Raw genomic sequence first — 13043 nt, forward strand, 5'->3', positions numbered from 1 at the left:
TATTTCGCAGTACCTTAGTCACAGCCCTACAGGGTTTCTCTAATTAAATTTGCTCTCTAATGAACAAGCTGACGTATGCGTTTTTTTTTTTTTTTTTTTACAAAGAGCCAAATTGTTTAAACCAACAGAAGATAGAAAATATACTTACATTTTTTTATATTTATTTATCAGAATTAGGTGTGGAATATTTTTGTTGGCACCTCAAATGATTAATAAAATTCTATTTTACACTTAACAAATGCCAAAGAAGATTTACTGTGATCAAGCTCTTCATGCAGATATTTCGAGTACATTTAAGTGGTATAATAATATTAAGCAAAATCAATGTAGGTAGTGCCTGTGTTGTAGCAAATCTAAGTACAGTCATTTCTACTTACAAATCTGATGGTACTTAATATACTTAATTGAGCCCAAACAGGTAATTTTTGAGTATAAAATGAACTCAAGACAACATTAAAACAATGTAAATAAAACTAGAAAATATTGAAACCATGCAAATTTATAAATTATTCAAGAGAATCCAGTACTCACTATAGACAACGTTGCGGATTACAATGGGAGAATTCACTTCCTGTTTGATGCGCCCATCAGTTGATGTATAACACATAAATTGTTTGGTATATCAAAAAAACTTTTGACCAGTCTAGTTTGAAGATGGTATGTACCAAATTTGATGAATTTCAGATGAAAAATGGGGTTCAAAAAAATGTATGCTTTTTCAAGATTCAAAATGGCGAAAAATCGAGTTGTCTAGAAGTCTAAATCACTTTGAAAAGAGCTGTAAATTGGCATCAGGAATATTCAGTATGCTGACATTATTACTGTCACGTTTTGGGTTATGTTTCTGTGTCTTTTCATGTGATTCACTGTTTGTCATGTGATCCTGCCATGTGTCTTGTCATTGGTTAATCGTCTGATCATTGTTCACAGGTGTTCCTTGTCTTGTAATTAGTCTGTGTATTTAAGCCCTCATGTTTGCCCTGTGCCTTTGTTGAGTATTGAATGTTTCATGTTGATGTTTTTGTTTTGAGTTTCCAGTTTCATGCCTTTGTTATATGTTTGATCACGTTTTGGAATTAAAGTTGCACTTGGGTTCTCAACAAACTTGCCATCAGTGGAAATCATTACAATTGCAAAAGATAAGACATACTGTTGACAGCAGGCACAAAGAATAAAGCAGGCATAATGTTTTCAGGGGATTTGCCATGCAACCATAATATTTAGTAATAAATCAAATTTAGTTTTAAAGTTTGAGTTTCACAGTGATGGGTATGAATATTTTCTATGAATGATCTGTTCATTGCGACTGTCACTTGACAAGTGAATGAAAGACTCGGAAGGTAAAGTAATTATTTATGTTCCCTGAAAATGATCTTTGGTTGCATTATAATGATTTCTTAATTCAGAATATGATCAAGATTGTGTAGATGAATGTGTTCGGGGAATTTGGCTGTTGAAAGTATAACATTTAAAGCCACTTAAATGAATGAAATGACTCGAATACAGATTAGTTCATTTTGAACTAAAATTATCCAAACTTCCCATCACTAATGTAGAGTTTGAGAAAGGACTTTGTAGGGACTTATTAGGTCAGGGATGATTAATTTAATATCTGCGAGTGCTGTTGTGTGCATGTTATTGTGGAGTAGATTTTCTAATCCTCTTGAGTTGAAAATGGCAGCATCTGACCCATTAACCGTAGTCAACCTAATTTTAGTTTTCTCAGGCAATAGTGCAAGCGTCCTTCTTTCTGTCTGGAGGGACCGCAATAACACAGACCAAAAGGAGCGAAAGGGGCCAATGAAACAGTTTTTGCATATGGTCCTTTGGGCTTGACTGAGATTAGAGAAATTAGAATATTCCTAATGTTGGCCAGTAATCCCATAGTGCCTTTTGGGAAATCAATACTGTTACAAAAAAGACCAGGGTCTCAAATTAGGTCTCCCTTGGCAGCAGTGGGAAATCTCCTTTGACGGATGTCTTTATGGTAATTGCACAGCCTTACGAACCTTGTTTCAAGACACCAAGACACTACTTGTTCTGGTAACTTCATATGTTTGTGTTCTGACTTTCTTTAAAGAAGGACTAGGGGAAAAGGGGACACAAAGTTCTACTGTAACTAACAATTAGGAAGCAATAAAAACATCTCTCCCTTGTCAATTTGTATAATTAGTGCTTTCACCCACTGTGATTTTCATGCCTAGTGTTTCTCAACACATCGTTCATCGGCATGATGGATGTAGGATGGATGTGGCATGATGGATGTATCTTGCCTACTCATTTCCCTCATGTCACAGGGTTAACAGCTTTTTCTAGAGATTTTTCTCTAGATAACATGTGCTTCCTGCTCTGGAGATAAAACATGCAAAGTGTCTTAGTTCAACAGCATTTGGTCTCATCTTATTCTTATATTTCCTCTGATTCAACCAGTTTCTTTAGTTCAACCTCAGCTTGCCTAACAATGTTTGGCCAGCAAAGTTATATGCAAACCATTAAATTATATGTAAATGTAATTAAATTGTCTTTTAAAGTATATCAAATATACCATATCTAAAGAAACACTATACTTAGCAGTGTACAATAACATCAATTTAAATCTATAATTTATGAAATTAGATTCGTTTAAATACAACATCAGAATACAAATCAATATTCTTTATTCCACATACATGTATTTTTTTCTTTTACTTTGAACTGTTTACAATCTAAATGATTCAACAACAAAATGAGAAACTACCACAACAAAGTTGAATTTCTTACTAGGGAAAAAAAGGAAAGGAAAAAATAAAATAATAATGGTAGCTTGACTTGAAATGGAGACATTTTGTATTTTGTACCAGATAAGGGGTTAAAGCCATGGAAATGCACAAGAGCACAACTAAAAATGGCATGTGTTAATTAATGTATATACTTACATCAAAATCAAAGAAAAAAATCATGAATTTAAATAATTTGAAAATCTTCACCTTGTATTATTGAGTTTGAACGTAAAGGCTTTTGTTAATAAATAATCTCTCTTCTTTTTTTCCAGATTATAAACAAATATAATATTCTTCATATCAGGAGAATAACTTGGGGTAGACAAACGGCATACACGTTCCTCTGAGTAACATTTCACACCCGCAAAAGCCCTTTGTCCTCCATCCTCAAACAGTTTGAGTAGCGAGACGATGGCTTGGTCATACAGCAGTTCCTTTGAATCATGGGAAATGTGAATTTTGGCCATAATTGCATTTTGTGAACAATGCAATAAAATAAAGTGTTTATACATGTTAACATACACATACATAACTGAGCATTACGTACATATATGCAGGATAATGAGGGAGATAACAGATTCCCGATCATCTGTTGGTCGCAGTGAGAAAGCATGTGCGAGCCTCAGCAAATAAGAGTAATACTTGAATTTTACAAATTGGTTCTGTACACAATTTGTGTTGGAGTGTTGGTGAACATCCCCTCTTACCAAGAGGGTTTCATACAAATTGAAAATAGTTTATTATTGACACATATTATTCCCTTTGCGTATCCAGTGAAGTCCAAGCTGAACCAAAGCCTGGATTGAATCTTAGGGACTGTTGAGTTGCCTGGCATCGATCTGATCAATTCCTGTTCCAGGTACTATTTGTCAAACCACGATCTGTGTAAATTCTGACTGGTATATTTAAACATTTTAAATCATTTTCATGTTAAAGCGCCGTGGCCCAGCACCCTGGTCCGCCTCCTCAGCGGAGGCCCCATTGGACTTTGAGCGTGGCACGTACTCAATATCAATGTTGTTTTTATGTTTGCCTTTTCCTCGACTCCACACAAACAGGAGCAGGAAGCAGAAGAGAACCACTCCTAGGAATGTGAAACAGCCCATGGCTGTAGAAACTAAGATAGTCTTTAGATCAAGGCCAAAGGTCACATTAGGGAGGTTGGTACCGTTGGCAGTGGCATTGCTTGTATCCGTGTAATGCTGGGTCCTGTTGGCATACAGCGAGCCCAGACTTTTCACTGCCAGTGATACCATAAGAGTGTCATTGCCCGCTGTGTTAGAGGCCACGCACATATACACACCATCATCCTGAACCTCCGCCGCCTTGATATCCAGCGAGCCGTTGTTGAGGACCGTCACCCTGCCGTGGCTCCTGTTGGTCAGGTGTCTCCGGCGTGGGGTGACCCAGAAAATAGTGGGCAGCGGGGCCCCCTCTGCGTTGCAGTGTAAACGGGCCGACTGTCCCTCCTCCACTGACACCATCTGAGTCCGATTTTCACGGATCTTCGGCTTGGTGCAGGTCACGTAGTAGGACAGCAGGGTCTCTTTGAACTCCTTGAAGGGGCGTCCATGGATGCCCTCCGGAGTGCTGCACTCAGGCTGGATGTCACCGAAAGAAATGGAATGACGCCTTTGCTGCAACCACATGAGACGACAGTCGCACACCAGAGGGTTGTTGTTGATCAACAGCACCTGTAGAGCCTCAGGAGCATGAAATACACCCCTCTCCAAGGTATCAAGCCGGTTGTGGGAGACATTTAGCAAGCGTAGCCAGCGTATACCCTGGAAAGCATAGGGTTCAATGGACACCAGTTGAGATCCGGCCAACCTCAGCTCACGCAATCGGACCAAGTCCTGAAGCAGGCCACCTTCCACTGTTCGGATACGACTGTAGGAGAGGTTAAGGTGCGTGAGGTATGGCAAGTGGCGAAGAGCCTGGTACGGGAAAACGGACAAGTTGGTGTTGGTAACGGAAAGCGTGGTGAGGTTTAGGCCATGCAGAGAATTAGCGGGGAACAAATCCAGTGATGGCCAGTTGTCGATCTCTAGGTGTCTGAGGTGAAATAGCTTCTTGAAGGAGTAGGGGTGGAGAGTGCTGATACTGAGGTAGCGCATATGTAGGCTCACCAGGTTGTGTAGGTGGGACAGGGCATCTGTGGGCACCACCGTCAAGTTACAGCGCTCCAGCGTCAGGCTCTCCAGTGACAACAGTCCACTGAAGGCCCGATGGGAGATGTAAACCAGCTCATTGTCTCCAACTTCCAATGACCTGAGGTTGCGCAGGTCCTGGAACATATAGTCCACTAGAATGACAACTTTGTTGTCACTGATATCCAGGTTTGTCAGGTTGGAGAGGCCAGAGAAGACGCCTAGAGAGAGGAGCTTGATGCGGTTGCTCTTTAAGCTCAGTGAATGGAGGCTGTAGAGCGAGTTAAAGGCTCCGGGCTCAACGTAGGCAATGATGTTTCCACTCAGATCCAGTTCTTCTATGTGTGGATAGGCAGCAAAGTCATCGGGGTTGACGGCCTGAACGCGATTCTTGCTAAGATCAAGGATTCGTGTCTCGATTGGGACTCCATCAGGGATGGCGTTGTAGCGCTTGCGGTGACAGATGACAGAGCGGCTCTGGGCAGAGCACTCGCAGCGGGAGGGGCAGGCCAGGGTGGAGCCCACGAACACGGCCACCAGGGCCAGCCCCAGCAAAGGCTGCCAGCAAGACACGGCTGTGTGCAGCATGATTCGATTTAAACAGTCCACCATACTGTCATGGCTCTGAAAGAAAGAGAAAGATGAAATATTAGTAAATGAACAAAGAAGTCTTGACATATTATATTACATAGAAGCCATAAAGAATATGGCAAAATAAAAGGTTACTTAACCAACAAAAGGTTAACCAATACTGGTTAGTATTCTGTAACATTAAATACACAACATGGATTCATCAAGAACAGCAGGAGACACCACTGAATGGACTTGATATGAATTTGTTTGTTCCGCACATAGAGAACAAACTGAAGATTGGTGTATCCATCCAAAAATAAAATAAAACTGCCTCAATTCTTGCTTGTGGGACTGTATGTGCATGGATTGATTCTTTATTGTGTGCACATGAATTCACAGCCCTATGGGTGTCCTGCTGTTTTTCTTTCTCAGTCTGTTCAGTACTTTTGAAGATTTGTACTTTCTCAACATTACATTTCTTTGTGGTTTTGCAGTTTTCAGTTTATTCATTAAATGCTAAATTGTAAACATTCATAGAGCACTACTTAGAGAACAAAGACCATAGACTACACAAATAACTTGTTGACTTAAATAAAAAGCCTTGAACATAAAAAGTGTAGTTTGATTTTTACTGACACAATTTCCCTCATAACTTTAAACAAATATACATCTATAGTAATGATTTGTAGAGCACCCACACATACAGTATACAAACATAAGACAAACCAGGATTAAAGTGGTTTCTAGACTCTGTTATGAACGTTTATTTTGGCTAAAGAGAAGACTACTGCATCTGATGCTAAACACAATAACCAGATGACAATAAAACATGTGCAGCTTCTTGTTTGTGAAAAACACCTGTGCTGTTTCTTGTAAACTTGTAGCCTTGATGTCGGACTCACTCTTACCCGTGACCGTCCTTTGTCAGAAATTATTCCCAGACCTTCACAAAGGCCTTGATTTTAATGGCAACACTGTTTATATTGAAATTGATGTGCCTTCTATTGAACTTCAAAATGTAATGACTTGCAGTTCCTTGAAACAACTTTATATCTCGGCTGACATTTTATTTTTAACCTTTCCTCTCCATCTACGTGGCTCTATTGTGGTAACAACCACCTCTTGGACAAAATCAAACCCTACCCTCAAATATTTCTCACTGAATGTCCTGTTTGAACTGAAAATACGTCATATTAATAAAATGCGTTGCGAACAACATTTCATGTTGACTTTAGAAGCCCTGGCAGTCTGATTACTTTTGTTTGGGGATGTTTTTTTTGGCTCAGCATACTCAGCATTGTGTGAAATATCACACTGCCAGTCAAGTCACAGTGGTGTCTACATGTGTGCATCAGCGAAAACAAGATGCATGTGGAGACACTTTCACAAATGTCCTGCAGCGTGACTAAGTGTGCATGTGTTTGTTTGATTGTTTATGTAAATATCACATTTGAATGTTTGTACGTTGTTGCAGTCATAGTAACTTCTGAATTTACATTGTATCTGGTCTGAATTTACAATAAATTGTAGCATGCGCATGCCAAAGTTTGACCTCTAGAGGGCAGGTTTGCATAATGTGGTGATTCAGTAACACAAACAAGGACATAAGTAATAATAGATTCAATAAAAAAATTGCCATTCATTATAATGGTGTTCATTTGTAAATTCAGACAATATTTAAATGAACTATAATGTAATTTGAACATTTTATCAGAGCTAGATCCTAATTTTTCCTGGCTATTTGTAGCTTGCACTGTAAATTCTACACAGGCAATTGCAATACAATAAATGAAGACAATATATCATCTAAATTAAGTAACATTGCAAGACAAAACTCACTGCATCCTTCAGTAAACAGTACAAATGCATATGTGTCAGGAATGCGTAATGAACTAGATAGTTTAATGACTTAAACACACATTACAATTTTTTTTGATTGTTCCTAAGTATTTGGCAAAGATAAATAAAACAATGTGTTATTTGAGTAGAAAATGTAAAAATGAATATCTGCAAAGCTCAAAGATGAGTAGTGTGTAAGTGTGTGGGTGTGTGTTAGTGAAGCAGACAGATTGTGAAACAGGTTGTGAAAAGTGCATAGACACAGCGCCTCATCTGGTGTGTCATGGGCACACTAAATTTAAACAGAGAGAAAGAGGTGCAGAAACCCCACAGGCACGAAACACAGCCTGGTCGAGTTGTATAACATGTATATGCACTCTCATTATACGACATGAAATGCCACGCATCCACAGAGAGCAAATCACATTTGAAATCACCAGCCGCAACCCATATGGTCTCCTCTTGCACGTAACAGGTTAAGTGGGTGCGGGCAGTGGTGGTGACAGGAGATGTATACATGGGTCTAAGTATTGGCAATTTTTTCCTTCTACCCTGAGAATGATCAGTGAAACAAAACAAAAACAGGAAAAACATTACACAACTGCGCCTTGTTCAGACAGTCTCTGTTTCGCCCGACCAAAATATATGCTAATCATCACAAAAAAGTATTCTGTTTATTTCTGGATTTATTTGCATTGGCAATTATGCCCTGAAACTAAACAGAATAGGAATAAATGAGACTTAGCATGATAAAACAAGAACACTTTCCCCCTCATAGTAGGCTGTTTAGATTCCCACAATGAGCAATTTGAAGCATTAAGCTTGTGTTGACACAGAGAGCATAGTCTCCTATAGAGCAGGTGCTCACAGGGAAGAAACGCAAACATGACATCAGTGTTTGTATCAAGAGTCTTATTAGGTGACAAAATTAACCTTTCTTTCATTTACATGCACATACACACAGATACTGACAGACCATGTATATAAACACATATTTACAAATCCAAAGACTCTTCAAAACTTTATATTTAATGAAACTTTGTACCTATGTTAATCTCTTATTGGTTATTTGCCCCAAGCTGTGCAATTAAGAAAATGTAGTTGCTTCTTTGTTAGCTATTCAATACCGTATTGATCCGCTATTTAGGAGAGTTATTTATGGAATTAATTGGACTTTTGTCAAATCCATAAAATAAATTTGTACATGATTCATGCTTAATGACATTAAAGGGGTGGTATAATGCCCTTTTCACAAGATGTAAAATAAGTCTCTGATGTCCCCAGAGTGTGTATGTGAAGTTTTAGCTCAAAATACCCCACAGATATTTTTATATAGCATGTTAAACTTGTCACTTTTTGAGGGTGAGCAAAATGCACTGTTTTTGTGTCTGTCCCTTTAAATGCAAATGAGCTGCTTCTCCTGGCACAGAGGGCGGAGCTACAATAGCTTGTGTCCTGAAATTTTCAAAAACCTTTTTGTTTATGTTTAAATTTATGTTGCTGATGTGGAGTTAACTATCTTCTAGTCATTGATTAGCATATTCTGTCATGATAATCTATAAATGTGTTCAGGGGGGCGGGGTTTATGTAAATTTTAGGGTTAGTGATGTCACTAACCCGGGAGGAATGTCGTGTAGTCCCTATCAGCCGTTTGTTGTAGTCCTTAAAAATCAATTTCTTTAAAAGAAAATATCTCTTTGCTTTGAACTTTGAGCGTTGTACTGTAACTTTGCAGATGTTGTTTATGCTCAAACAGCAACATTACACACTAACTAAAGATAGAAACGTGAAATCATAATCAACCACCCCTTTAACACATTTTCAGATCTCAGGTGGTTTGGATCTGCTAATTACAGCATTCCAAACAGTGATTTGTTCCTTGTTTTATAATGCTATAAATCTAATGCTTTATTTAATGATACAACTTTTCATTGGGTATGGACTTTATCCATTGGGTATAGATGGAAAATTCTCAGTATCCCTGCAGGATTGAAGCCTAAACTGTTTTGCTGGTTTTAGCTAGTTTAAGATTGGTTTCCAGCCTGTCCAAGCTGTTCAGCTGGTCTAACTGTTGTCTCAGCCTGAAATGGGCTAAAAACCCCTCTTAAACAAACCATCAGACAAGCCAGGCCAGGCTTGGAGACCAGGCCAGACCAGCAAACCAACTTGGGCAATTTTAAGATTAGAAGAGAGGTTGAAAAGTAATTTTGATGAAAGATTATTTCGAAAAAATATTTTGGCTTTGGTAAAAAAAGATTACTCGCTCACACTAAGATCAGGAACGTGTATAAAGACAGTAAACAAGGCCAGGTATGACATTCAGTGCAAACTAAATATGGTCAATGAAAAACCTAACATGACCATTTCATAAATAACACGTTATTTTCAATACATCATGATGTATTTTACTTGCCAATCATTTAATATATGCTGACATGAGTATGCCTGTAAAAGAGATAAGGAGAGAAAGATACCATTTAAATGCCTGGGACATGTATTTTGTCCTGACTGGGCTGTGATCGGCTTAAAGTGTGTGAATGGTCCTCCCTGGCTCTGTCAACCAGACTAGAACCGAGTCTAATACCCTTACATGGGCTCTCCAGCATTTTCCGGTCTTTTGCCCTGGCAGTTTTAGGCTTTAGATAACAAACTGGACTCCTGTGCAATCAAGCAACAAATGTCATTTCAAGCCAGGATGTGCTATATCTACACTCAGAGACTCTCTTGGTCCTTCTGATGTGGACCACCTAATGTGATGACCACACCCTGCAAAGGCTTCATAGGAAGCTGGAGATATATTTAGTTAATTTCACAGTTAAAAAAAAAAAAAGCCCTGAAAAGACCATTATAGTTATACTATCTCTCCAGACAGCCAGCAACTGAATAAGGTAAAGGGATTATGGGATAAAAAAATAGTGTAAGCTCTGGAATAATTACACAAAATTAAATATAATCATGCGGAAAGAATGAGGTACGGCATGTGAGAAACGGTTGCATGCATGGTCACTCCCATATTAGCATAGTGAATTGAGACATGTCTCAGTTTGCATTTAAATTAAGCTCAATCAACAGCATTTGCAGCATAATGTTTATTGCCATTAAAATAGTTTCCATTTGTCTCTCATTTTCTTTCTTACTTACTTAACTTCTGAGAGAAAGTTAAAAAACAGAACAAAAATCTGTAAAATCTGTAAAAAAATAAAAAAATAAATCTGGGTTACAGTGAGGTACTTATTGTGGATATGAATGGGGCCAATCTGGAAACGTTAAAATGGTTTCAATGGTCTAGCCAAAAGATACTACAAATACATTGCAAGTTAAAGGCACAATATGTAACTTTTTTGCTTTAAAAATAGCAAAAATCACTATATCTATGTTATATATATATTTTTAGTTGTGTACTTACATTATCCCGACTGTTTCCAACAACTTTCAAACCAGGAGAAATTTGTAGAAATTTGAGAAACTTTAGAAAGAAACCTGTTTCTTTATTTCCGTTTTGTCGCCGCCAATGCCGTCATATCCGCGTTGTCCCTGGTTTGCGCTCGTGCTGCCATGGCAACCAGAGCTATGAACCAGAGCCGTCTGATAATAACCAAAGTGACTGACGCGGACAACTTTGTAGTTCGCAATGTCTATTTGCACGCTGTTGTTGTTTCGTTCAAACATTATGGACCATGGCAAGCAGACTTTGGATAAAAAAAGAAGAACTAAAACGAGAATCAATATCAGCGCGGTGTTTTCGAGATGCCGAAAGCTCCCATAGACAGTAGGTTATATAAACGAGAGCTCCATGTCCGAGACTTCGACCGCTCCTACATGTACTTTATTAAACAGGTGAGCACATTTACATAAAACTAATCAATGTTTTATAGTTCAACAATGATAAAATGTCAGAATATGATCTGTATGTTATTCTAATGTTGATCTAGCTTACTGCTAGTCTCATACAGACAAACTAACACATACATTTCAACACATTCAAATGCAGTTTAGTGTGCTAGTGTAATGTTAGACCAAGTGAAACAGCGCTGCGTTACCTCACAAGTTTAATTTGTCTAATAAACTGACCTGTGAGTAGTAATTCTGCGTGTAGTTCGGTAGAATGAAATGTCCATATTCCTTTTATATCCGCGGGACTCGCGTCGCGTTTGGAGCTGATAGCTGTCTCTTAGCAATCCCGAACTGCTTCATATCACAGTCATGATAAAAACATCGATGTATTCAGTCATCTATAAACATTATTAGATTGGTCGGCTTGATGTTGACGACAAGATCCATAATTCTTAGCAAATGTTGCGTCATCAATCTACGCCTTTGTTATTGTAAATAGGTTAGCGACCCCTAGTGGCGAAAAATGCCATACTGTACGTTTAATATGATTATTGTATGAAAAAATAACACTCACTAACATTTTCTGTGTAAAGTTATACATAATTTAACAATTTAGTTTTAATGGCTACACCATAAACCCTTATACAATGGCTTTTATACCTTAAAGGAGTTATCACATGAGAAATCAAATTTCTCTGACATATAAGTGTTTGTACTATTAAAACATCCTGCAAGTTTCAAAGCTTAATTCATCCTCCTCATTATAAACCAAGCATTAAACAAGCTCCAAAAACAGCTCATTTTGATATTGCGGGATCTGTGATGTCACACTGGCAAATACATTTTAATTTGACTGCCTCCAGATCAAGACATCAAAAGCAAATAAAACCCATTATAATCACTGACGCTGTCTACACTGGATATAGTACGCAGTTTCAGTTTTTGACACACTCCACATTCTTGAGTCTGTCGACAACAGGACAAATGGATGAGAGAAAGAACGTTCACTTTGACGTGTCCAGATTAAACAGATCGGTTGCGTCTCTGTACAGACTTCAGTCTGAAACAAGTTGATGGTTTATTTTAATGGCATCCCAGATCAGATTATAAATTTGTTTGGAGCGTTTTCTTTTATAGACAAGGCTAAGTGTAATGGAGAGTTCGCAAAGAAACCTTAGTTGAAAGATGAATCAGCAAACTCTATAGGATCTGACAGCAGCTGCATCCCAAACCGGAAGTGAATTAATTCATAATGCTTTGTCTGCAAATTATGTTTTTTCTGCATATGTGTTTGTTCGTTTTTTTGTGCAAAGAACTTTATTAACATATTGAACAAGGAACAAAATTGATATAATAATAAAAATCCATGTCTTGACCCCTTTAAATAAAGAAGTTTTAAAATAAAATTATGCAAGGTTTTTAATAAAATAACAAGCTTCAGATTTGTTTAAATCCACCAAAAAGTGGCCCCATTAACTTCCATTGAAAGTACCTCACCATACACTTGATTTTTCTCTCCAGAAAATATAGGAACAAAATTAAAAATTATTTTTTTGTGGTATAATCAACATAATACCATAAAAGATGTTGACTGTAATTAACCTATATTGAATCCTGAATATTATTTATATATTCCATATTACTTTTTACACAGTGGTTTGCTAAGACTCCGCTAAAGGAACTCTGTTCCGGAGAAATCCGTAAAGGATTTCTGTGGCTAATCCAGACCCATATATTATCCTGTTTTTTCCCCCAGTTATATTAACGCATACACACACCTGCCTCAGTTGGAAGTGAATCTTTAGAGAAACAACACCTCTCACAAACAGCTGTGTTAGAAGTACATCCTAAATATAGCAGTTGTTTTTCTGCACTTTTAGTGTTTTTC

General features: G+C 37.9%; 1 protein-coding gene across 4 annotated transcripts in view; it reads right to left on the reverse strand.

Moving 5' to 3' along the window:
* Positions 1 to 2634: 2634 nt before the first annotated feature.
* lingo2 (leucine rich repeat and Ig domain containing 2) overlaps positions 2635 to 13043 on the reverse strand; it is a 268557-nt gene continuing 258148 nt past the window's right edge. For all 4 annotated transcript variants that reach the window (XM_084133264.1, XM_084133263.1, XM_084133265.1 and 1 more), the window contains one exon: positions 2635 to 5533. In XM_084133264.1, coding sequence (XP_083989390.1) covers positions 3674 to 5521 — 1848 coding nt within the window. In that variant the 5' untranslated portion in view covers positions 5522 to 5533 and the 3' untranslated portion in view covers positions 2635 to 3673. The remainder of the gene's footprint in view (positions 5534 to 13043) is intronic.

The sequence above is a fragment of the Abramis brama genome (genome assembly GCF_963993115.1).
Source record: "Abramis brama genome assembly, chromosome: 13".
Lineage (NCBI taxonomy): Eukaryota > Metazoa > Chordata > Actinopteri > Cypriniformes > Leuciscidae > Abramis > Abramis brama.